We start from the raw sequence: 22,716 nt of genomic DNA, 5'->3' as shown, positions 1-22,716 counted from the left end.
GCTGAGGGATGAGCCTGGAGAAATGTAACCATTCTTAAATTCATAGACAGAGCTATTGATGCAAGGACTGACCATCCAATATATCAAAATTATAATTTTAAATGTGTTGAGGCTATACAGGGTTTGTTTACATTTAAATTGTTTACAAACATTGGAGTAAAACAAGCTTATATTTAGGGTTCTGATGGTGTACGTCAGTTGAACTAAGCTCCAGCAGGTGTATCTCACTGATCATCCCTAAAGCCAACACCTCATTTGGCCGCCTTTCGTTCCAGTTCTCTGCTGCCTGTGACTGGAACAAATTGCAAATATCGCTGAAGTTGGAGACTTTTATCTCCCTCACCAACTTCAAACATCTGCTATCTGAGCAGCTAACTGATCGCTGCAGCTGTACATAGTCTATCGGTAAATAGCCCACCCAATTTTACCTACCTCATCCCCATACTGTTTATATTTATTTACTTTTCTGCTCTTTTGCACACCAATATCTCTAACTGTACATGACCATCTGATCATTTATCACTCCAGTGTTAATCTGCAAAATTGTCATTATTTGCCTACCTCCTCATACCTTTTGCACACAATGTATATAGACTCTATTTTTTTTCTACTGTGTTATTGACTTGTTAATTGTTTACTCCATGTGTAACGCTGTGTTGTCTGTTCACACTGCTATGCTTTATCTTGGCCAGGTCGCAGTTGCAAATGAGAACTTGTTCTCAACTAGCCTACCTGGTTAAATAAAGGTGAAATAAAAAAATAAAATAAAGAATCCCGAGTGGCGCAGCGGTCTATGGCACTCCATCTCAGCGCTAGAGGCGTCACTACAGACCCTGGTTAGATTCCAGGCTGTATCACAACCGGCCGTGATTGAGAGTTCCATAGGGCACAATTGGCCCCCCATCGTCCAGGTTTGGCCGGGGTGGGCCGTCGTTGTAAATAAGAATTTGTCCTTAACTGACTTGCCTGGATAAATAAGGTTAAATAAATAAACAAAAAAAATCAATGAGTATATATAATTAATTCATAAATCCAGACATGGATGTGGCATCTGCAGATAGGCCCTTTAAACAAATATGTCATTTGCAGAGAGTAATTTGACTAAAGCCCTTAACACAGGAAACATGCCCGACAGAACATAAAACACGTTGTCCCCTTCCTAAATGGCACCCTATCCCCTATATAGTGTACTACTTCTGAGCCCTGGATTTGGGAGAGAGAAAAAGCCTCATCAAACCATGAGCTCTTGATAGGATAGGGGAGGTATTATTTGGTCAAATAACGTTGTGCTAGTGTATGTGTGTGTGTGCGTGCCTGCCTGCGAGCGAGAGAGAGTGTTCCAGTCCAAAAGTAGGTCATGCATGGGAGCTCCAGGCCAGCAAAGGCAAGCTATTGGACAAGGATTTACATCTGCAGCCTAACTAAGTCACAGTGCTGATGCTGCAACATGAACTCACCGCATACAGTACAGACCTTATGGCATTTTTTAAGAATTCTTTTAAATGGATGTAAGATGTGTTTACACTAATACACTTTTCTACATCATTTCATGTTCTCTGTGATTGTAGCTGAAGCTTTACTACACCTATTATTCCAAAGGCCAAGTAAAAGGGTATTCATTTCACTTAATGACTTCCCCAACGCAGTGTTTTCACCACAGACTAGTCCCAGCGTAGACATGCTTTTCGTCAGCGGGACCCCTGAGGAGCCAGCCAGGAAGCCACTAATACAGCACAGGTGAGTCTTCCATCAGGGTGTTTCCCAGGAGGCCTACACTCGTCTGTCTGTCTGTCTGTCTGTCTGTCTGTCTGTCTGTCTGTCTGTCTGTCTGTCTGTCTGTCTGTCTGTCTGTCTGTCTGTCTGTCTGTCTGTCTGTCTGTCTGTCTGTCTGTCTGTCTGTCTGTCTGTCTGTGCGTGTGTGCGCATACTGAATTCTCAGTCACCACCATCACATGTCATCCCACAGGGAGGAGTCCAAATAATAATTATGGCTCAGAGATTAGCAGAGGTGACCTCTAATCAGAATCAATGACAGGGTTTTTTTTCTCCCAAAGGAAACTTTGTCAGAGGACAGTTCGTAAAACAGGAAGGACTAACTATTCACTCCTCCTGCCATATGTTCACTTTATCAGCCATATGCCTTGTGTTCTCAAAATTGATACTTTATGTCAAATCAAATCGAAACACATTTTATTTGTCACATGCGCCGAACACCGTGAAATGCTTACTTACAAGCCCTTAACCAACAATGCAGTTTTAATACAAATAAGAGTTAAGAAAAAAATGTACGAAATAAACTAAAGTAAATAAGTTACACAATAAAATAACAATAACAACAACTGGGGTACCAGGACTAAGTCAATGTGTGGGGGTACTGGTTAGTCCAGGTAATTGAGGTAATATGTACATGTAGGTAGGGCTAAAGTGACTATGCATAGATAATAAACAGAGAGAGGCAGCAGCGTCACAGCAAATAGTCTGGGTAGCTATTTGATTAATTGTTCAGCAGTCTTATGGTTTTGGGGTAGGAGCTGTTAAGCTGTAACTGGCATTACATTATATGTACAACATTATATGGCATTACATTTTTTCCAAGTTCTTCAGTGCCTCCAGACTGCAGTACTGTAACAGTACACTAAACATTCCTGTGAGGTTGTCACCACCCTGCGATGAAAATGTGCTATCACATAAATCAGTGACAGTAAGCTACAACAAACCTTTGCAAACTGGAAAAAGTAGTATTCACAACTATCCTCCCCTACCCATTTCCATGAACTACTGTATGTGGCACTATTTCCTATGAAATTGTGAATGTAGGCCCTAATAATTTCATTTTGAACAGAAATCACAATATTTTTCCTCAATAAGAGTTACTGTCACGGCTGGCTGAAGGACTGGACCAAGGTGCCACCCCTACCCAGGAGTTGTCAAGCCTACATTCAGTCACACAATTCAAGCAGCAGACTGTGTTGGCTGAAACCTGATCAAGGCTACACAGGAGTGTATAGCAGGCCCATTGGTCTGTGAAACTCAATCCCGCTAGTTTCTGAAGGTTTTATTTCACTGCATCTCAGGTTTAGTCTCACAAACAGTAGCTAGCAGTCCACTGCAACTCCATCATTACCATACACCTCACCAGGTAGACAGAGGACTTTAACTGAGGACTATAATACTGTAAAGAAGTAAGATGGCTACTGCAGCATAATATTAGAACAAGGAAGCCAGGTATCTATTTTGTACCTTTGGATGATAATTTCTTGATTGTGCATTTCTTTGCTGTCAAGTAAGAGTTACATGGTTTGACTGAGTGTATTTTTTGTAATAGTTGTATTGGTTTGAATCTAATTGACCCTCTTTCTCCAGCAGGTAAATGGTTGTAGAATGTCTGAACCAAGGCAGCGCTCCCTGTCCACCACAGGAGAGTCTCTGTATCAAGTTCTGGGGCTAGAGAAAGGCTGTAACCAAGATGACATCAAGAAGTCCTACAGGTGGGAATTGACAACAAAGGCACCAGCAGTTCACATCTATCTATCTATCTATCTATCTATCTATCTATCTATCTATCTATCTATCTATCTATCTATCTATCTATCTATCTATCTATCTATCTATCTATCTATCTATCTATCTATCTATCTATCTATCTATCTATCTATCTATCTATCTATCTATCTATCTATCTATCTATCTATCTATCTATCTATCTATCTATCTATCTATCTATCTATCTATCTATCTATACATTGATCTATCTATACATTGATCTATCGATCTATCTATCGATCTATCTATCTATCTATCTATCTATCTATCTATCTATCTATCTATCTATCTATCTATCTATCTATCTATCTATCTATCTATCTATCTATCTATCTATCTATCTATCTATCTATCTATCTATCTATCTATCTATCTATCTATCTATCTATCTATCTATCTATCTATCTATCTATCTATCTATCTATCTATACATTGATCTATCTATACATTGATCTATCTATACATTGATCTATCTATCTATCTATCTATCTATCTATCTATCTATCTATCTATCTATCTATCTATCTATCTATCTATCTATCTATCTATCTATCTATCTATCTATCTATCTATCTATCTATCTATCTATCTATCTATCTATCTATCACATCTACACTGACTGTACAAAGCATTAATTAAGAATAAAATAAAATAACATTTGTCACATGCGTCAAATACAACAGGTGTAGACCTTAAAATGAAATGCTTACTTACAAGCCTTTAACCAACAATGAAGAAAATATTTACTAAATAAACAAATGTAAAGAATAAAATAAAAAGTAACACAATAAAATAATAATAACGGGGCTATATACAGGGGGTACCGGTACCGAGTCATTGTGCGGGGTTACAGGTTAGTCAAGGTAATTTGTACATGTAGGTACGGGTAAAGTGACTATGGGGGTTAGGGTAATTAAATAGTCTGGGTGGCCATTTGATTAATTGTTCAGCGGTCTTATGGCTTGGGGGTAAAAGCTGTTAAGGAACCTTTTGGACCGAGAATTGGCGCTCCGGGACCACTTGCCGTGCGGTAGCAGAAAGAACAGTCTATGACTAGGGTGGCTGTAGTCTTTGATAATTTAATGAGCCTTCCTTTGACACTGCCTAGTATATAAGTCCTAGATGGCAGGAAGATTGGCCCCAGCGATGTACTGGGCCGTACTTACTACCCTGGGTAGCGCCTTATGGTCGGATGCCGAGCAGTTGCCATACCAGGTGGTGATGCAACCGATCAGAATGCTCTCGATCGTGCAGCTGTAGAACTTTTTGAGGATCTGTGGACCCATGCCAAATCTTTTCAGTCTCCTTAGGGGGAAAAGGTGTTGTTGTGCCGTCTTTACGACTGTCTTGGTGTGTTTGGACCATGATAGTTTGTTGGTGATGTGGACACCAAGGAACTTGAAACTCTCGACCCGATCCACTACAGCCCCGTCGATGTGAATGGGGGCGTGTTCGGCCCTCCTTTTCCTGTAGTCCACAATCACTATCTATCACATCTATATCTATCACTATGACATAGACACTCAGTTGCCAGTGTATTAGGTACACCACCCTGTTCACGAAAATGGTTAGCTTCTACAGACAGTGAGTCACATGGCTGTGGCTTGCTATACAAAGCAGGCAGACAAGCATTCAGTTTCTGTAAGATTGAACATTCAAATGGGCAAGATGAGTGACCGAAGCGACTTTGAGCGTGGTATGATCATCGGTGCCAGGCGTGCTGCTTCCATTATCTCAGAAACGTCCTGCCTCCTGGGCTTTCTCGCACGACAGTGTCTAGGGTTTACAGAGAATGGTGCGACAAACAAAAAACATCCAGTCAGCGGCAGTCCTGTTGGGCGAATACAACTTGGTGATGAGAGCTCGAAGAAGAATGGCAAGAACCGTGCAAGATAACAAGCAGGCCACAAACAGGCAAATAACAGCGCAGTACAACAGTGGTGTGCAGAACGGCATCTCGAAGCACACAACTTACCGGTCCTTGTCGAAGATGGCCTAATGCAGCAGACGACCACACTGGGATCCACTCCTATCAGATGAAAACAAGAAGAGGTGGCTCCAGTGGGCACGCGATCACCAACACTGGAGAATTGAGGAGTGGAAAAACATTGCCTGGTCCGATGAATCCCATTTCCTGTTGCGTCAAGCTGATGGCAGAGTCAGGATTTGGCGTAAACTGCATAAGTCCATGGCCCCATCCTGCCTGATGTCAACGGTACAGGCTGGTGGCGGTGATGTAATTGTGTGGTTCATGTATTCCTGGCAAACATTAGGTCCCTTGATACCAATTGAGAAACTTTTCCAACCCCCAAAGAATTCAGGATGTTCTGGAGGCAAAGGGGGGTCCAACCTAGGGTGTACCCAATAAACTATCACATCTACACTGAGTATTAAGAACATCTGCTCTTTCCATGACAGACTGACCAGGTGAATCCAGGTGAAATCTATGATCCCTTATTGATGTCACTTGTTAAATCCTCTTCAATCAATGTAGATTAAGAGGAGGAGACAGATTAAAGAAGGATTTTTAAGCCCTGAGACAATATACATGGATTGTGTGAATGTGCATAGACAACAATATGTAAGCACCATTGAATAGATTTTGGGAGTAGGTGCCAGGCGCATCGGTTTGTGACAATAACTGCAATGCTGCTGGGTTTTTCACGCTCAACAGTTCCCCGTGTGTATCAAGAATGGTCCACCACCCAAAGGGCATCCAGCCAACTTGACACAACAGTGTTCACACACACACACACACACACACACACTCATTGGAGTCAACATGGGCCAGCTTCCCTGTGGAATGCTGTCGACACCTTGTAAAGTCCATGCCCCGACGAATTGAGGCTGTTCTTAGGGCAAAAGGGGGGTTGCAACTGAATATTAGGAAGGTGTTCGTAATGTTTTGTACACTCAGTTTATAGGTATCATATACTGTATTCCACATGAGATGTTGGGAAGATATTATGTTATACTGTAGACACTCATACCAGGAAGAATCACATTTTCCATTGCAGTGCTAGGAATATGGAACCAAATACTACACTTTTAACTAAATGTAGTACACTAAGTGAATTTGTTCAAATACTTATGACAACTTCAAATTGGGGTCTAGATACATAAAGTTCTTCCATTTCTAAACAGTAAACAGATATGTATGAACATACCCTCAAATAAAAGGTGACATTCTGTGATGTCGCTTCATAAAAAAACATTTGATCTCAAATCCAAAATGCTGGAGTATAGAGCCAAATTAAAAGTTTTATCTTCATCTCATCTTATCTTTATCTTCTTGTCCAAATAAATACATAGGGGAGTGTATGTGTTATGCCCCTATGACCTATTTTGTTGGAAATGGTACCTGACATGATATTATTAAATGCAGACACAAATAACCCCTAATGATATTCATGTTTTATATTCTCTGAACTGTATTCATTCAGTATCTTGAATGAATTAGCCATTTTTATGAACATCACTATCTTTGAAGTAGTTTATAATACAAAAAACATACATTTTAGGAGCATGTTCGCTCAACTCATCAGACACCACATCTCCTCTCTGTTGTCTTCTGCCAGACACTAGATGGGGCAGTGGACTTAGCTCCAGCAGAGCTGATCAAATGGTACATTAACTAACCTATACAAACAAGGGTGTGTCTAGATATGTCAATGAAAGACCAGCCAACAGATAATACAACCTTTATCTTTGCACATTATCTCTCATCCAGTTTCTGAAACCACAAGCGAGAGGTTCACCAAGTTCTGCCGTCCATTTTCTACCCTGATTTTTGATATTATTGTGTGTTCATTGATTTACTTTTGAACGCCTTTCAGAAAATTAGCTCTGAGATACCACCCGGACAAGAACCCTGACAACCCAGAGACGGCAGAGAAATTCAAGGAGCTCAATAGCGCGAATTCCATTCTGTCAGACATCACAAAGAGAAACATCTATGACAGCTACGGCTCCCTTGGCCTTTACGTGGCCCAGCAGTTCGGAGAGGAGAATGTCAACACTTACTTCATGCTCTCTACCTGGTGGGCTAAGGTGAGCCGTCACAATCATACAGAGTCCCTGGATGATTTGCTGTGAGTCCCTGCATGTGTGTGTGGTTGTCTGTGTGTACGTCTGTGTGTGCATTAGTTGATGATTGCATGTTGGTTTCTTTGTGTTGTGTTAACCTATATCTATCTCCTGTCAGGGTCTCTTTGCCCTGTGTGGCGTGATAACGGGGTGCTACTGCTGCTTCTGCCTGTGCTGCTGCTGTAACTGCTGCTGTGGGAAGCTGAAGCCCATGCCTCCTGGAGAGGGAACAGACAGCTATGTCTCCCCTGAAGACCTGGAGGAGGAGATCCAATACGACATGGAGACTGGTGAGGGGACACACTCAGTGAGGGCACACACACACACATGCACACACACACACACACACACATACACAAATACACACACCCATAAACACACACAGGCTCACACACACAAGCATTTCACACTTGAGGAGGGCATGGGGCAAAGGGAACAACAACTCATATAGTTAAAGTGTACTGCTTGCAAGCACCAGCAGACAGATGGTCCCGTTACACCACTAACACACTTCACAAGAAGGAATTGATGACCAATCCCCACATGTAAGGTGAGCTTACTTTACACCATCATGGAGGGAAGTGAAAGTTCATGACTACCGCCCACATACACAACAAAGTATGACCAGACTTAAGAAACTCATAGCTACCCTAGCCGCTACAATTTCAACAGCACAATATTCATATAACATCCATTTAGGTACAGCTGATAGAGAAAAAATCTCTGTTTATAAATTACAATTCTCACTGTGAATGTTAGTTCATTACATGTTCAAAAATGTATGGAAAGCAGTGTAGCCGGATAAATAGCTAATTGTTTTTGGACAACTCATCAATTATGGGAAGTTAAGGAGTAATTATGTACAATGTGTAAATGTCTCCCCGCAGTTTCAACAACAAGTAGATGTGCTAGATTTGTGTTGATGCGATACATCCTTCTTGTGCCAGTCAGAACCATTTCCTATAACCTCTTAGGAAAATAATAGATGAACAAACAATTTCTAAACATACCTTTACATCTTCTGCAAACAACAAACAAACTAAAACATATCGTTAAATAGTTTAACATCAATGTGTCCCTGAACAGAATGAGAGAAAATACCACAATAAGAAGGACAAATGTATCTATGCTGATCATCTGATATTGTAGGGATTCTCTGTGTCATTATTCACACTGTTGTTTAATCCTAGATGTGGACACTCCGGTTGTGCACCAGCCAACTAATGCCAGTGAGAAGACACAGTTGATTGGGGATGGGCACCGAAGCTACACCTGAACCTGGATGTCTATAAACAGTAGCGGCACTAGACTACATAAACACTACACAGCCTATTTCTATGTCAATGGCTGTTCCCACACTCAAACCCAACTGCATTGTCTGAAAATCAGTGCTTTTGGTTGTCTTTATTCACTTTTCTTGATTTCAGTTTTGGGGTTTTCATTGGATGTAGTTGATGTCATTGATCCCCTGCAAAACCAATCCATCATCTCCCATTCACTGAACTAAACACTCTGGAGGGCATTGGTTTTACTTGTCACCTACAGTAGACTGCAGACAGCTCAGTGTGGAAAGATTACGTGTATGTATAAAATACAACTAATGTATTTTGTCAAAACTAAATGTATGATTTTATCTATCTATACAGTCAACATGAAATGGTATTGGATTATTTCGGTATGAGTGTGGTATATATTTGTTTTAAGTCTTCATCCTGAGGAAAGGTTCTGAGTCAATGTGGGACTGCGGCATTACTTACAGTGTCAGCGTAGTGTAATTCCTTCATTTGTTCCGCAATAGATCATGTTTGTCATTGGGAGGTGGACTGGAGTCTTTCAACATTTTGCAGATGTAGGCTAACTTGCATGTTTTCTACAAAAGCATTCTTGCATTATAGTGCTTTTTTTTTGAGATTGACAACTCTAAACATAAAATGAAGTCCGCTAATCAACAGTCAAAGCAGGGACTTGCCTGTGTTTGTTAGAAAGGCTCCACCCGGGGTGAAGTCTAGACACAGCTCTAGGATCATTTCCCCCTCCCCCAATCCTAACCTTAACCATTAGTGGGGGAAATGCAAAACTGACGCAAGATCAGCGGCTATTTCAGCCTACTCTGTTTAGTGGAGGTATGGGCCTACCCCTTCCTGTTTCAGAGGTGGTAACAGCTGGACTCCCTAACCCTTCTCATAACATTTTCATATATGGGCAAGTAAGCATGACAACCCTTGACGTGGGGGTTTCTAAAAACAGCCTGTGACACTCAGTGGATTGCCAGCTAGGGATCCGTTCGAAGAAACTTTGAGGACAGCAACGAGCGCCTGAGCAGGCCCAGTGACTCTGCATTGTTCAAAAGGAGTAGACATCTTTGATATTTGCCAAGTTAGTTCTTTAGGGATTGGGGGACCATTGGGGGACCATTTGTTGGTATCCCTAAAGACCAGTAGTGTTTTTGTTTTTCCACTGTGCAATGAGTATCTCTCTGGGGTATTCACATTCCACAAAGCAAGACAGCACCATGGACAGCTTGGAGAAACAGCTCATTTGCCCTATCTGTTTGGAGATGTTTACCAAACCGGTGGTCATTCTCCCTTGTCAACACAACCTTTGTCGAAAATGTGCCCAAGATATTTTCCAGGTAGGTTGGTTATTAAACAGCTGAACTTTTCACTTTTAACATTTACTGTTGTCTCTTGATAGGCTATGTAAAGTTATAAAACAATTATAGTGAAGGTAGTGAAGGTATTGCTCATCCTTCAATTGTCACTGTTTATTTACCACTTATTTGGTCATGTTAAAAAGAAACAAAAAGTGTTTTGTCCTCATGTATACCTCTTGAAACCATGCCATTTCCAGATTCACCTAGCACACAAGTTCAGTAACCAATGCAAATACTACTCACCTATATCAGACAACAGTAGGCCTATATTTAAAAAAGAATTCATGACCGGCCTTTATCTAACGCCATTACTGCTGTCCTGATCTGTGTAGGCCTCAAACCCTTATCTATCGACCAGAGGAACCACTGTGACTTCAGGGGGGCGTTTCCGCTGCCCATCCTGCAGACATGAGGTGGTCCTGGACAGGCATGGTGTCTACGGCCTCCAGAGGAACCTGCTGGTGGAGAATATCATTGATATGTACAAACAGGAACAGGAGTCCTCAAGGTGAGGAAAAAAAGGCCTAATAAGAGAAGACAATGGGCCTAAAACAATGGGTCTAAAACAATGAGCCTAAGACAGGCAGAATATCATTGATATATACAGGAGTCCTCAAGGTTAGACACTACAGGCCTATTTAAAATGATTGCGGCAGACAATCTAGTCAAAGGCACTCAGTAGTAGTCCCATGTATGTCTGGCCCATTAGACATACAGAAACCCCCCACACCAACAAATCTGGGCTTCAAGAAGACTACATATTATCCAAAACAACATATAGAATGAATCTGAATACTACTGATGGGAAATGGAAAATGAAAGGAGAATATACAGAATGTACAAAACATTAAGAACACCTGCTCTTTCCATAACATATCTGAATCCAGGTGAAAACTGTAATCCCTTATTGATGTCACTTGTTAAAAATCACTTCAATAAGTGTAGAGGAAGGGGAGGAGACAGGTTAAAGAAGAGTTTTTTAAGCCTTGAGACAATTGAGACATGAATTGTGTATTTGTGCTATTCAGAGGGTGAATGGGCAAGACAAATGTTCTAAGTGCCTGGTAGTAGGTGCCAGGCGTACCGGTTTGCGGCAAGAACTGCAACGCTGCTGGGGTTTTCACGCTCAACAGTTTCCCCTGTGTATCAAGAATGGTCAATTTCAGTTTAATCCACCAGAAAGAAACGGAACAAATAATACAACAAATATTGTGGTTAAACTCAAATAGACTTTTTTTTTTTAAAGCATTCATTTTTTATTCACTTTTTTTTTTTAAGGAACAATCTTTCTAAAAGATATCATAAATAGGACTGGTGGAGTTAAGTCACACATGCAGCTAACATATGGAAATGCCTGCTCTACCCAAAATTACAAGTAACTAATTGCAGCATTAGGGCAAAAATGAAAGAGGAAAGTGGAAGGAGGAAAAAGTAAGGAACTGTCGGCCCAGCATTAAAGACCATAAAATCGTGATAAATAAATAAGCCGACCAGTTTCATTGAAGGACCAAAAAAATGACAACTGTGCCATATACAGTTGAAGTCAGAAGTTTACATACAACTTAGTCAAATACATTTAAACTCAGTTTTTCACAATTCCTGACATTTAATCCTAGTACAATATCCCTGTTTTAGGTCAGTTAGGATCACCACTTAATTTTAAGAATGTGAAATGTCAGAATAATAGCAGAGAGAATGATTTATTTCAGCTTATATTTCTTTCATCACATTCCCAGTGGGTCAGAAGTTTACATAGACTCAATCAGTATTTGGTAGCATTGCCTTTAAATTGTTTAACTTGGGTCAAACGTTTCGGGTAGCCTCCACAAGCTTCCCACAATAAGTTGGGTGAATTTTGGCCAATTCCTCCTGACAGAGCTGGTGTAACTGAGTCAGGTTTGTAGGCCTCCTTGCTCGCACACGCTTTTTCAGTTCTGCCCACAAATCTTCTATAGGATTGAGGTCAGGGCTTTGGGATGGCCACTCCAATACCTTGACTTGATTACATCTCTGGATAAACATCATTAGACACTCTAATCAAATAAAATAAAATAAAATGTACATCAGCTGATACCTCAAAGTGCTGTACAGAAACCCAGCCTAAAACCCCAAACAGCAAGCAATGCAGGCTAGCACATTGGCTAGGAAAAACTCCATAGAAAGGCCAAAACCTAGGAAGAAACCTAGAGAGGAACCAGGCTTTGAGGGGTGGCCAGTCCTCTTCTGGCTGTGCCGGGTGGAGATTATAACAGAACATGGCCAAGATGTTCAAACGTTCATAAAGGACCAGCATGGTCAAATAATAGGTCTGGGACAGGTAGCACGTCCGGTGAACAGGTCAGGATTCCATAGCCGCAGGCAGAACAGTTGAAACTGGAGCAGCAGCACGGCCAGGTGGACTGGGGACAGCAAGGAGTCATCGTGCCAGGTAGTCCTGAGGCATGGTCCTAGGGTTCAGGTCCTCCGAGAGAAAGAAAGAGAGAAAGAGAGAATTAGAGAGAGCATACTTAAATTCACACAGGACACCGGATAAGACAGGAGAAGTACTCCAGATATAGCAAACTGACCCTAGCCCCCCGACACATAAACTACTACAGCATAAATACTAATGTACATGTCCTCTTGCTCAGTTGTGCACCGGGACCTCCCACTCCTCTTTCTATTCTGGTTAGAGCCAATTTACGCTGTTCTGTGAAGGGAGTAGTACACAGCATTGTACGAGATCTTCAGTTTCTTGGCAATTTCTCGCATGGAATTGTCTTAATTTCTCAGAACAAGAATAGATTGATGAGTTTCAGAAGAAAGAGTCTTTGTTTCTGTCCATTTTGAGCCTGTAATCGAACCCACAAATGTTGATGCTCCAGATACTCAACTAGTCCAAAGAAGGCCAGTATTATTGCTTCTTTAATCAGGACAGTTGTCAACTGTGCTAACATAATTGCAAAAAGGTTTTCTAATGATCAACTAGCCTTTTAAATTGATAAACTTGGATTAGCTAACACAATGTGCCATTGGAACACAGGAGTGATGGTTGCTGATAATGGGCCTATGTAACCCGTTTCCAGCTACAATAGTCATTTACATCATTAACAATGTCTACACTGTATTTCTGATCAATTTGATGTTATTTTAATGGACAAAAAATTTGCTTTTCTTTCAAAAACAAGGACATTTCTAAGTGACCCCAAACTTTTGAACGGCGGTGTATGTTTTCAAAATACAACTTCAGTCACTAAATATACACTGCAGACTCCCTACAGAATATGTATCCACACTATCTACATGTAATTTACTTACTGAAACTACATTAATGGTAGTCTCTGGAAAGACGTCATCTGCTCTTGCTATTTTTGCGTAATCAACGTCATGTTATTGAGTATATTGCAGCGACAAGATGAATACAATTTTCACATGGACACGTTGTTTGAATTGGTGTGAAAAGCACTGCTCTGGGTACCAACAGTGTGGTAATCAATTAACCATGGTTTACATAACACAAGTGGACTATTAAAAACAGTTATTCCAAATGTTAACATACTCTTGGTTGCTAAATAAACATACATTTCAAAGTAATGGCTATTCTGACTTGCCAACATTCCACGAGGAGAAAGTCTGTCTGTACTACATTGTTTTATTTACTTTTAAGTGACATTATTATGGATAAAGAGAGACACTTAGTCTTTGAGTCTCCAAGACATCGTTTTTGTGACTTTCCAGTGTGACGGACGTTACTGTGCTTGTTTAACAGTATAGCTTCCTCGCTCACAAACCCAGGTTAACTCGGTTAAACCAGGGCTGTTGAGTTTTTAAAAAGGTCACAGGGAAGTTTTTGCCAAATGTGTAGTGTTACACTCTTAGAAAAAAGGGTTCCAAAAGGGTTCGCGGCTGTCCCCATAGGAGAACCCTTTTTGGTTCCGGGTAGAATCCTTTTTGGTTCCAGGTAAAACTCTTTTTTTCTAAGAGTGTATTAATCTGGATCCCCTAAGTATGACTGTAACCTGTACTGTAGCCCTCTGGTTCAATCTGCAGCAGCAAGCCTGAGCCTGAGCCTGCCAGGTGTGACCAGCCCATGTGTGAGGAGCATGAGGATGAGAAGATAAACATCTACTGTGTGACGTGTGGCGTGCCCACCTGCTCTCTCTGCAAGGTGTTCGGAGCCCACAAAGACTGTGATGTGGCCCCAATCAACACTGTGTTCAATAAGCAAAAGGTTAACTTATTTATTTGACCTATACTGTCTATCTCTTTTTAATAACGATGCTTTACAGGTATAAACTCTTAGCATTTTCTTTTCTATCTAGAATCTAGGTAGAACCCTTTTGAGTTCCATGTAAAAACCCTTTACACAGAGGGTTCTACATGGAACCCAAAATAGTTCTACCTGGAACCAAAAAAGGGTTCTTCAAATGGTTCTGCTATGAGGACAGCTGAAGAGCCCTTTTAGGTTCTAGATAGAAAAAAATGAACAGAGTATCAGAGTTGGTACATACAACATCCTTCTTTGTAAAATAATGATGAACCTCCTCTGTGTGTGTGTTTCAGACTGAATTGACTGACTGTATAGCCATGCTAGTGGGGAACAACGACAGGATTCAAGGCATCATGAGTCAACTGGATGAGACCTGTAAGACCGTTGAGGTGAAGCCTTCAATCTTTTCCCCTTTCTTATGTTTCATCTATAACAGCATTTCCACATTGTATAAAACTGCAATAATATTGATGGTAAAAAATGTATTCTTTATTTTTACTCACCCTAATTTTGACTTCTGACAATATCTATGACCCAGTTCTCTGTCGCCTCGACCTTACAGTACAATCATGGCTGTCTTCCAGGAGAATGGCAGGAGGCAGAAATCCAATGTGTGTGAAAGTTTTGATCACCTTTATGCCATCCTGGAGGAGCGGAAAGGGGACATGACCCTGAAGATCAACGCAGAGCAACAGGAGAAACTGGACTATATAAACGGCCTCATGAGGAAGTATAGAGAGCACCTGGAGAACATGGCAAAGATCGTGGAGACAGGGATACAGACAATGGAGGAGTCAGAGATGGCTACTTTCCTGCAGGTGATGACACATTTTTTTTTTTGTCCAGAAGGGACAAGAATGGCCTTTATCTACAAAGATAACAAATTACTACCACATAAAATAGGCGTCTGAAATTCTGCATCAGTGACATATCAATATTATATAAAGTTATTGTACCATGTCTAAATCAAAAAGTGTTAACATGCTATTACAAACATCTTGTCTTCTGAGATGTCTTCAGAGATTTCTTCCCAGAAGACATGTTGTGCAATGTATTCTAATGTTTCACATCAGAGCTTTCTGAGAAATAATTCCTTTCTCACCTTTGCTCCCATAGACTGCAAAGCCTCTTCTACAAAAGTGAGTACACATACCCGTTTGCCAGTTTTAGTCTGTAGGGCTGATCTGTAGAACAGTGTACCTTTGATCTCCCTTTGTCCACCAGGCTCATTGCAGGCACTAACATCTCCAACCTGGACAAAGTGGAGCGTGGCTATGACAACATGGATCACTACACAGCCAACTTTGAGCGGGAGAGGAGGGCACTGCACACCATAGACTTTGTGAAAGGTAGGGAGTATAATGAGTATTATGAGTACACCACCGCCAGTACACTCTCATCACCTCCCTTGGCATTTCAATGTTCTTTCACAATGTGACCAAAATCACTTCTTCCAGGGCCGTAGAGACTGTGTTAACTGATGACATACAGTAAATAACAAGATCAAGATCAAATAAAAACTCAGTAGAAGCACTTTCCCATTATACAATATAAACCAATCTTATTTTGAAATCAAATTATTGTTCAGATGATGAAGATGATGATGAGTTTGAGTTTGAAGATGGAGAAGAGGAAGTAGAAGTGAGTGGAGTGACAGGGGTGACCCGTACAGATGTCTCTCCTGCTGCTGCAGTGGCGGCAACGGTTGGGGCCAACCCTCCAAAGCCCCAGCTGACATCACCCCCACCCCTGCCTCAGAGACCTACTGAAACCCTAGGCGACACCGCTACACTGTCCACTCCACAGGCCCCTGTCCATGCAACAACCCCGGTACAATTCCCATCCTTAAACCCAACCCCAACTGCTAGCGCACAGGCCCGCGCCACAACCCCAGTCTACTTCCCAACTTCAACCACAACACCAGTTCAGTTCCCAAACACAGCCCCAGTCAACTTCCCATCAGCAGAGCCACCGACACAGGTGAGAGAAACATTTGTGACACACTACAGCCTAGCCGGGAGATTTACTGTAAATGTCTCAACATAATAAATTATATAATAATAACAATACATGAGCCGTGGCTAACTCCATTCTAGCAGCCGTCTTGTAAGGGCCTTTAAAGAGTGTGTATTTCTCAAGTAAACCCCTAGCGCAGTGACAGTCGAGGTCACATTTGAGTTCACTAACCGTATGGATATTGGGTGGCAGGTAGTCTAGTGGTTAAGAGCGTTGGGTCAGTAACCGAAAGGTCACTGGTTTGAATCCACGAGCCAAGTAGGTAAACAAATCTGCCGATGTGCCCTTGAGCAAGGCACTTAACCCGAATTGCTCCTTGTAAATCGCTCTGGATAAGAGTGTCCGCTAAAGAAAATCTAAAATGAATATTGCTTGACTTTAATATCCTGCCCTCTGTATGAGGAAAAAATGGTTGTTGAAACCAGTCAATAACCAGTCTGTATCAGAATATTCCAGTCATTGTTTAAAGCAGCTGTGCTCTGCTCAGCTCTGAGTTAGCCTGCATGGAACCTGGCCTGTGTTACAGAAGGGGCTTTCACCTCAGCAGGAGGCTTTAATGATGAGACACCTGCCTGCTCTCTGGTTGCCGGGGCACTGCGTGTGAGGGGTGATGCAGGGAGGGGGAGGCTGCTGTTTTCATTGGGATAATTATCAGCCACTCTGTTACATGTCATCACCATTGAGTTCATTTACATGTGGAGTGCTAATTTGAATGAGCATATAGTTCACACCAACATAATCAGGTGGATTCAAATTAGAAGTGAAAAGCCACCTGGAACAGTTTGCATTCATTCCAGAGGGAAAGAAATAGGCTTGGATGGCCTACTGATTCATAGAGGCGATTATCATAAAGGGTCTTTGTGTGTGTGTGTGTGTGTGTGTGTGTGTGTGTGTGTGTGTGTGTGTGTGTGTGTGTGTGTGTGCATAACCTAAAATCATCACCTCATGTTGCATACAAGAACTCTAATAATCCTGAAGAAATAAAGCTGGGTTGTTTTGTTTCTTCACAGGAATTGTTTGTCTTTGTCACAGTTGCGGCTTTGTTTATTGAACTGCATCAGCTTTGGAGACTGATAAAGTCTACAATTATTGAGCTTTTGGGTCGGATATGTTTATTTCTTCCTTTGGGCACTGACTAATACTTAAGCAGTCAATCTATAACACTTAAAAGGTTACCTTTAAATTGAAAACATGAGATGCTTCAATTCAGTGCAATGTTATTTTATCAGGTCAAATTGCTGTCTGCTATTGTGTACTCTGAGGTTATTGTATCGGTATGATTATGGTAATTCAGGACATCATGTTGATTGATACAGGAAACCATGTGGGCGTGGTTGTGGGTGGCTATGTGTGTGGTGAGATAAATATATATTTTAGAGTCAATTTGTATTTCGTATCTCATAGTAGCTCTTTAGACTACAAAATATTTGATTTCCTTAATGAAAATTGTGTTAATTAGTGCTTTGGATTATTTAAAAAAACTATATTTTCCACTCAGAATGTCAGAATTGTTCCTTTGTTTTAGTTCATTTGCATGGACATGTCGACATTTTATAGATATCAGAAATATTTCTATGTATTCTGTCCAAATAAGACTTTACTTGTTCAATATACATTGCGAGTAATTTGATCCCATTTAGAATCGCCATTCTGAACAATTTACTATTTATTATTTGAGTAGCTTCGCAATAATTCAGTGACACAAGGGACATCTAATGGTTTTGCTCTATTTTTCACAGATGTCCTCTGAATCGGGATCAACTCAGCAAAACACAGATGACAAAGATGGACCCAAACACGTCTTCTCCTTTTCTTGGCTGAACAACCAGAAGTAGATTATCATCTTACCTCAAGACCGTACTGAAATTGTTGTAATACTCCATTGTCTTGATTGAGTCAGCATCCTGCTGCAGGAACGGTTTAAATAAGTGCTCTGTTACCGTTGAACAACTGTAATTTATCTGTAAATGCTCTCTAGCACTTGCAGTATATTCGTCATACTGTGAAAACAAACGTCATTGGGCTGATCTCTGACTTGAGAAAACTGTGCTTAATTTGGCACACCTTTGCGCAATAGATTTCCGTGCCAGTCAGAAGAACAGCCAGAATGTATTCATACACTCAATTTAGGCTACACAGCAAGCAATAAATGTAACTTTTCAACTTTTTTATTACAAATATAAATATTAGACGTTCTCTTGCACAACAAATGTGATTGGTTGCTCATATTGTATTTTATTATCAAACTTTAACCAGTTGTACAATGAGAGGGAATATCAGAAAGAGAGGATGAATGTGTGACTAACAGTATATACAAAACATGTTATGCTTGAATATAAATTAAGACAAAGGATATTTGTTCAGTGTCAGCATGTCAACGGGCTATGTTTGCTTCTCATCAAACAATGTAATAACTATACAGCGAATTACAACTCGATTTTACAGCTCTCGTTTAAATAAATACAAATGATAAATAAAATAACGAAAGTTAACCAATTAAAGAGTAATACAGAAATGGAATAGTACCGTACACTTTGTGCAAGATGTAAACAAATTATTTGGCAAATGTGTTTCTAACACTTTCATTTCCCGAATATGTCCATCATTTTTCGGTTATTATTTGCCTGCTGTGCTAATTGCTCGGCTCGAGCCATTTCTAGAACTTCCCTCAGCAGGTGGAACGTCAGGTCCAAAGAGATCGGTGGCTCTTCGCCCGGCCCGGACCTCTTTCCTCTTTCCATGGAATCACCCATCTGGTTAGCGTAGCTGTTCAGAAACCGATTGATGTCACCGACTTTACCTTGCAGAAGGCGCTGCGTGAGCTGAAGTTGTAAAGCCCTGTTGACCGTTGTTGAGGGCGCAGCAGCTCCAGGAGATGTGTTCGGCGAGGAGGACTGGAGCGAATTTTGATTGGCGTTGTCTAGCCGAATTAAGTATTCCTCTCCTAGTCGCAGAAGAATAGGGAGTTGCTGTTGCAGCTCTGCCTGTAGATTGTGGGATGGATGGACCGCCCAGGTGGTTTCAATAGCTCTACATTCATAGCGAGGTTGGAAGGCACCAAGTAGAGCCACGGCGAAAACGAAGACATTCACCTTCATCTCAGGAGATTGGGAGGAATCTGAGAATGAAATGTAGGCTAATTTGTATCATAATTAAAGTGAAGATGCATGTTAAGTAGCCTAGGCTGGGTGTGTCCCTTTGACAAAAAGTTGTATTTTCATATGCCGCAAAGACTGATTTTGTATTTTACATGTCTTTTTTTTGCATTGAAAACAATAAAAGCGGTTGCTTATGTTGTAATTGCTTATTTAACTATAATATGTTATTTAATTACTTTTCAATTCCATTTTATGTTAACTATGTCCACCTCATCGAATAATATAATTCAATACTGTATACAAGTATTAAGTACTGCATTGTATGGTAAATATGCTACATTTCTATCAGTAATTAAATTATCTGCACACAACACCACAACTATTTCCTTAAATTAAACAAAAAATTCAAGTGGTTGTCAAATACCTGAGTTTAACTGTGACAGAAGATGTTTCTGTGAAGTTGCTATGAAAAGGATATCTCTTCTACAATAATTGTGCCTTCCAATGAACCTGCAACAGTGCGTTTTCAAAACAGCATCGAAACAAGACTTATATATCATAGACCTGAGACCATCATCGCGCTCTGACATGAATCATGATGGTCTGCGCAAGCGCTAATGTAAAGAAGTCAAGGCAACACCTGAATATGAATGGGGAGCATCCCTCAGTCCACAATGGTCCCAGAATGGGGTTAATATCAGATGAGTCATAAAGTAATTGGGATGTGTTGTTTTCTAGAGTGCCATTGTTCAACTAACTATGGATGTGGCCTTGCTCCTGAATGAATGAAAAAATGATATGGACAGTGGTACAGGGATAATAGTAAAATGCAATCATCATCTTCACCACCACCATTATCACCACCACCAGCATCATTGTGATACCGATTTTTACCCATTATAAAGCAAGGAATTAGTTTTGAATGACTCAATATGGTTTGTTCCAAAGTGGATGCAAAGTATTACATACTGAACAAATGCAACATGTTTCACGAGCAGACATAAAATATCCCAAAAATGTTCCATGTGCACAAAAAGAAAATGTCTCTTTAATTATGTGCACAAATTTGTTTACATCCCTGCTAGTGAGCATTTCTCCTTTACCAAGATAATCCATCCACCTGACAAGTGTGGCATATCAAGAAGCTGATTAAACAGCACGATCCTTACACAGGTGCACTTTGTGCTGGGGACAATAAAATGTGCAGTTTAGTCACACAAAACAATGCTATAGATGTCTCAAGTTGAGGGAACGTGCAATTGCCATGCTGACTGCAGGAATGTCCTATGCCCTCCCTGCGCCCCTGCCCAGTCATGTGAAATCCATTGATTAGGGCACAATGAACTTACTTCAATTGACTGATTTCCTTATATGAACTGTAACTCAGTAAAATTGTTAAAATTGTTGCATGTTGCATTAATATTTTTGTTCAGTATATTTTAAACAGGTGATTCGATTTGGCAGGGCTCAATGCAACGGCAAAGGTCCAGGTACACGTACCAGCCTGCCAAGCTGGCAAGCGAGGTGGGTGGCTTGCACTTATAGAATACAGAAAAGACCCTTGTGGCCTTTTCCAACTGCAATTATTTGGATTGACTCATTAATATTTCACACAGGACAACCTGATATATCAGAACAGATTACGAGGTAGAAGTTGCGTTTGAGGGAGAAAATAAAGCAATTTCCTAAGTATTTCCCTGAACCATATTATCGCCTAATAAAGAGTAGGTTATAAATATAGTTGATTCATATATAATGAAATATATGACCTTATAGCCTAGTTCTCAATCTGTTCACATCTGTATGTTTACCTGACTGCACATACAGAGATGAGGAGATGAGCAACATCCAAGGCATTATAAAGGTATGGATGGGCCGCTCCTGTAGCCAACTGCTCCTATAGCCAAATTCACCCTTGTTTTCTTTCTGCAAAAAAAATGCTAAGAAAACCACCTAAGAAAACCAGAACCGCAGATAACAGGGAGTTAAAAAGAAGCACTAGGCCTACTTCTTTGCTAGAAGAACAGCTACTGGGGTTAGGCTATATCTGCTGATCATTGCTAGTTTAGGGTAAACAGCGAGTTAGCTAGGCTATGCTGTCAAAACAGGCTAACTACTATAGTATTTACTGACAAACAGTCAAACTGCAGCTGCCCACTTCCCTGTCCCTGACTGTGAGACAAAACATTCTAACAATTCAAAGTAACCTACTGGTGATAGTCATTTCCAACTCACTGCCTCAAGCCAAGTCTAAGACCAAAAGGCTCATTAACAGCTTCTACCCCCAAGCCATAAGACTGCTGAACAATTCATCAAATAGCTAACTACTATGGTATTTACTGACAAACAGTCAAACCGCAGTTGCCCCTTCCCCTGTCCCCAACTGTGAGACAAAACACTCAGGTACCCCTACCACTGCTGCTACTAGCTGTTTATTATCTATGCATAGTCACTTTACCCCTGTACCCCCGCACACTGACTCGGTACGAGTACCACCTGTATACAGGTATAGCCTCTTTATTGTTATTTTATTGTGTTACTTTTTATTATTTTTTACTTTAGTTTATTTGGTAAATATTTTATTTACTCTTCTTGAACTGCACTGTTGGTTAAGGGCCTGTAAGTAAGCATTTCACAGTAATGTCTACACTTGTTGTATTCGGCGCATGTGACAAATATAGTTTTGATGTGATGCTTGTCCATTCGTCTGCGCACTGCTGCGCTTGTGGTGGAAGAAGGGAGGAGGAGGGGACTTATTAAAATATTAATACGTTCTTGAGAAATGATCTAGTTTGATAGGCAATTCCATACATTTAACATTACAAGAGAGAATTGAGACTAAAAATAAAAATAAAAGTTGCCTAATTAGTTCAAAAGAGCATCTTTTTAATAGGAGGGCAAAAGGGGAGGTGCTCCAGAACCCCTAGCACTTTATCTGCGCACATGCCTGGTTATGGGTTTAGGTCAGCCTAAAACCCTGGCATTATGCCAATAATGCACAAAGTGTAGGTGTATGAAGTTGACATTTGAATGAACAGTCCACTGGACTGTAGAAGTGGGAGAGCATGGCA

At 40.7% G+C, this 22,716-nt stretch overlaps 3 protein-coding genes across 5 annotated transcripts; 2 read left to right on the top strand and 1 right to left on the bottom strand.

The window, feature by feature from the left end:
- The first annotated feature begins 3,366 nt into the window (after positions 1-3,366).
- On the top strand, positions 3,367-9,233 carry LOC112259599 (dnaJ homolog subfamily C member 5-like). Its single transcript, XM_024434229.2, has 4 exons — positions 3,367-3,488; positions 7,380-7,593; positions 7,748-7,919; positions 8,820-9,233. The coding sequence occupies exons 1-4, from the start codon at positions 3,382-3,384 to the stop codon at positions 8,903-8,905; spliced, it is 579 nt and encodes a 192-aa protein (XP_024289997.1). The 5' UTR covers positions 3,367-3,381; the 3' UTR covers positions 8,906-9,233.
- Positions 9,234-9,826: 593 nt separating this feature from the next.
- On the top strand, positions 9,827-18,665 carry LOC112260438 (tripartite motif-containing protein 55). Of its 2 annotated transcripts, XM_024435546.2 has the most exons (9): positions 9,827-10,261; positions 10,615-10,790; positions 14,312-14,492; positions 14,825-14,920; positions 15,116-15,349; positions 15,648-15,670; positions 15,756-15,880; positions 16,120-16,511; positions 18,287-18,665. In XM_024435546.2, the coding sequence occupies exons 1-9, from the start codon at positions 10,094-10,096 to the stop codon at positions 18,380-18,382; spliced, it is 1,491 nt and encodes a 496-aa protein (XP_024291314.1). In that variant the 5' UTR covers positions 9,827-10,093; the 3' UTR covers positions 18,383-18,665. The 2 variants fall into 2 exon arrangements, with proteins under 2 accessions (XP_024291314.1, XP_024291315.1); XM_024435547.2 differs by lacking the exon at positions 16,120-16,511.
- Positions 18,666-19,129: 464 nt separating this feature from the next.
- Positions 19,130-20,281, bottom strand: LOC112260439 (corticoliberin-1). Of its 2 annotated transcripts, XM_024435548.2 has the most exons (2): positions 20,070-20,281; positions 19,130-19,665 (listed from the first exon to the last, which is right to left on the bottom strand). In XM_024435548.2, exons 1-2 carry the CDS (start codon positions 20,233-20,235, stop codon positions 19,130-19,132), a joined length of 702 nt encoding a protein of 233 aa, XP_024291316.1. In that variant the 5' UTR covers positions 20,236-20,281. The 2 variants fall into 2 exon arrangements, with proteins under 2 accessions (XP_024291316.1, XP_042184697.1); XM_042328763.1 differs by lacking the exon at positions 20,070-20,281 and having other exon boundaries at positions 19,130-19,791.
- Positions 20,282-22,716: the final 2,435 nt, after the last annotated feature.

This window comes from Oncorhynchus tshawytscha, linkage group LG10 (genome assembly GCF_018296145.1).
Source record: "Oncorhynchus tshawytscha isolate Ot180627B linkage group LG10, Otsh_v2.0, whole genome shotgun sequence".
NCBI lineage: Eukaryota > Metazoa > Chordata > Actinopteri > Salmoniformes > Salmonidae > Oncorhynchus > Oncorhynchus tshawytscha.
Note: the sequence above shows the minus strand (reverse complement) of the source record. Positions and strands in the feature narration are given on the sequence as shown.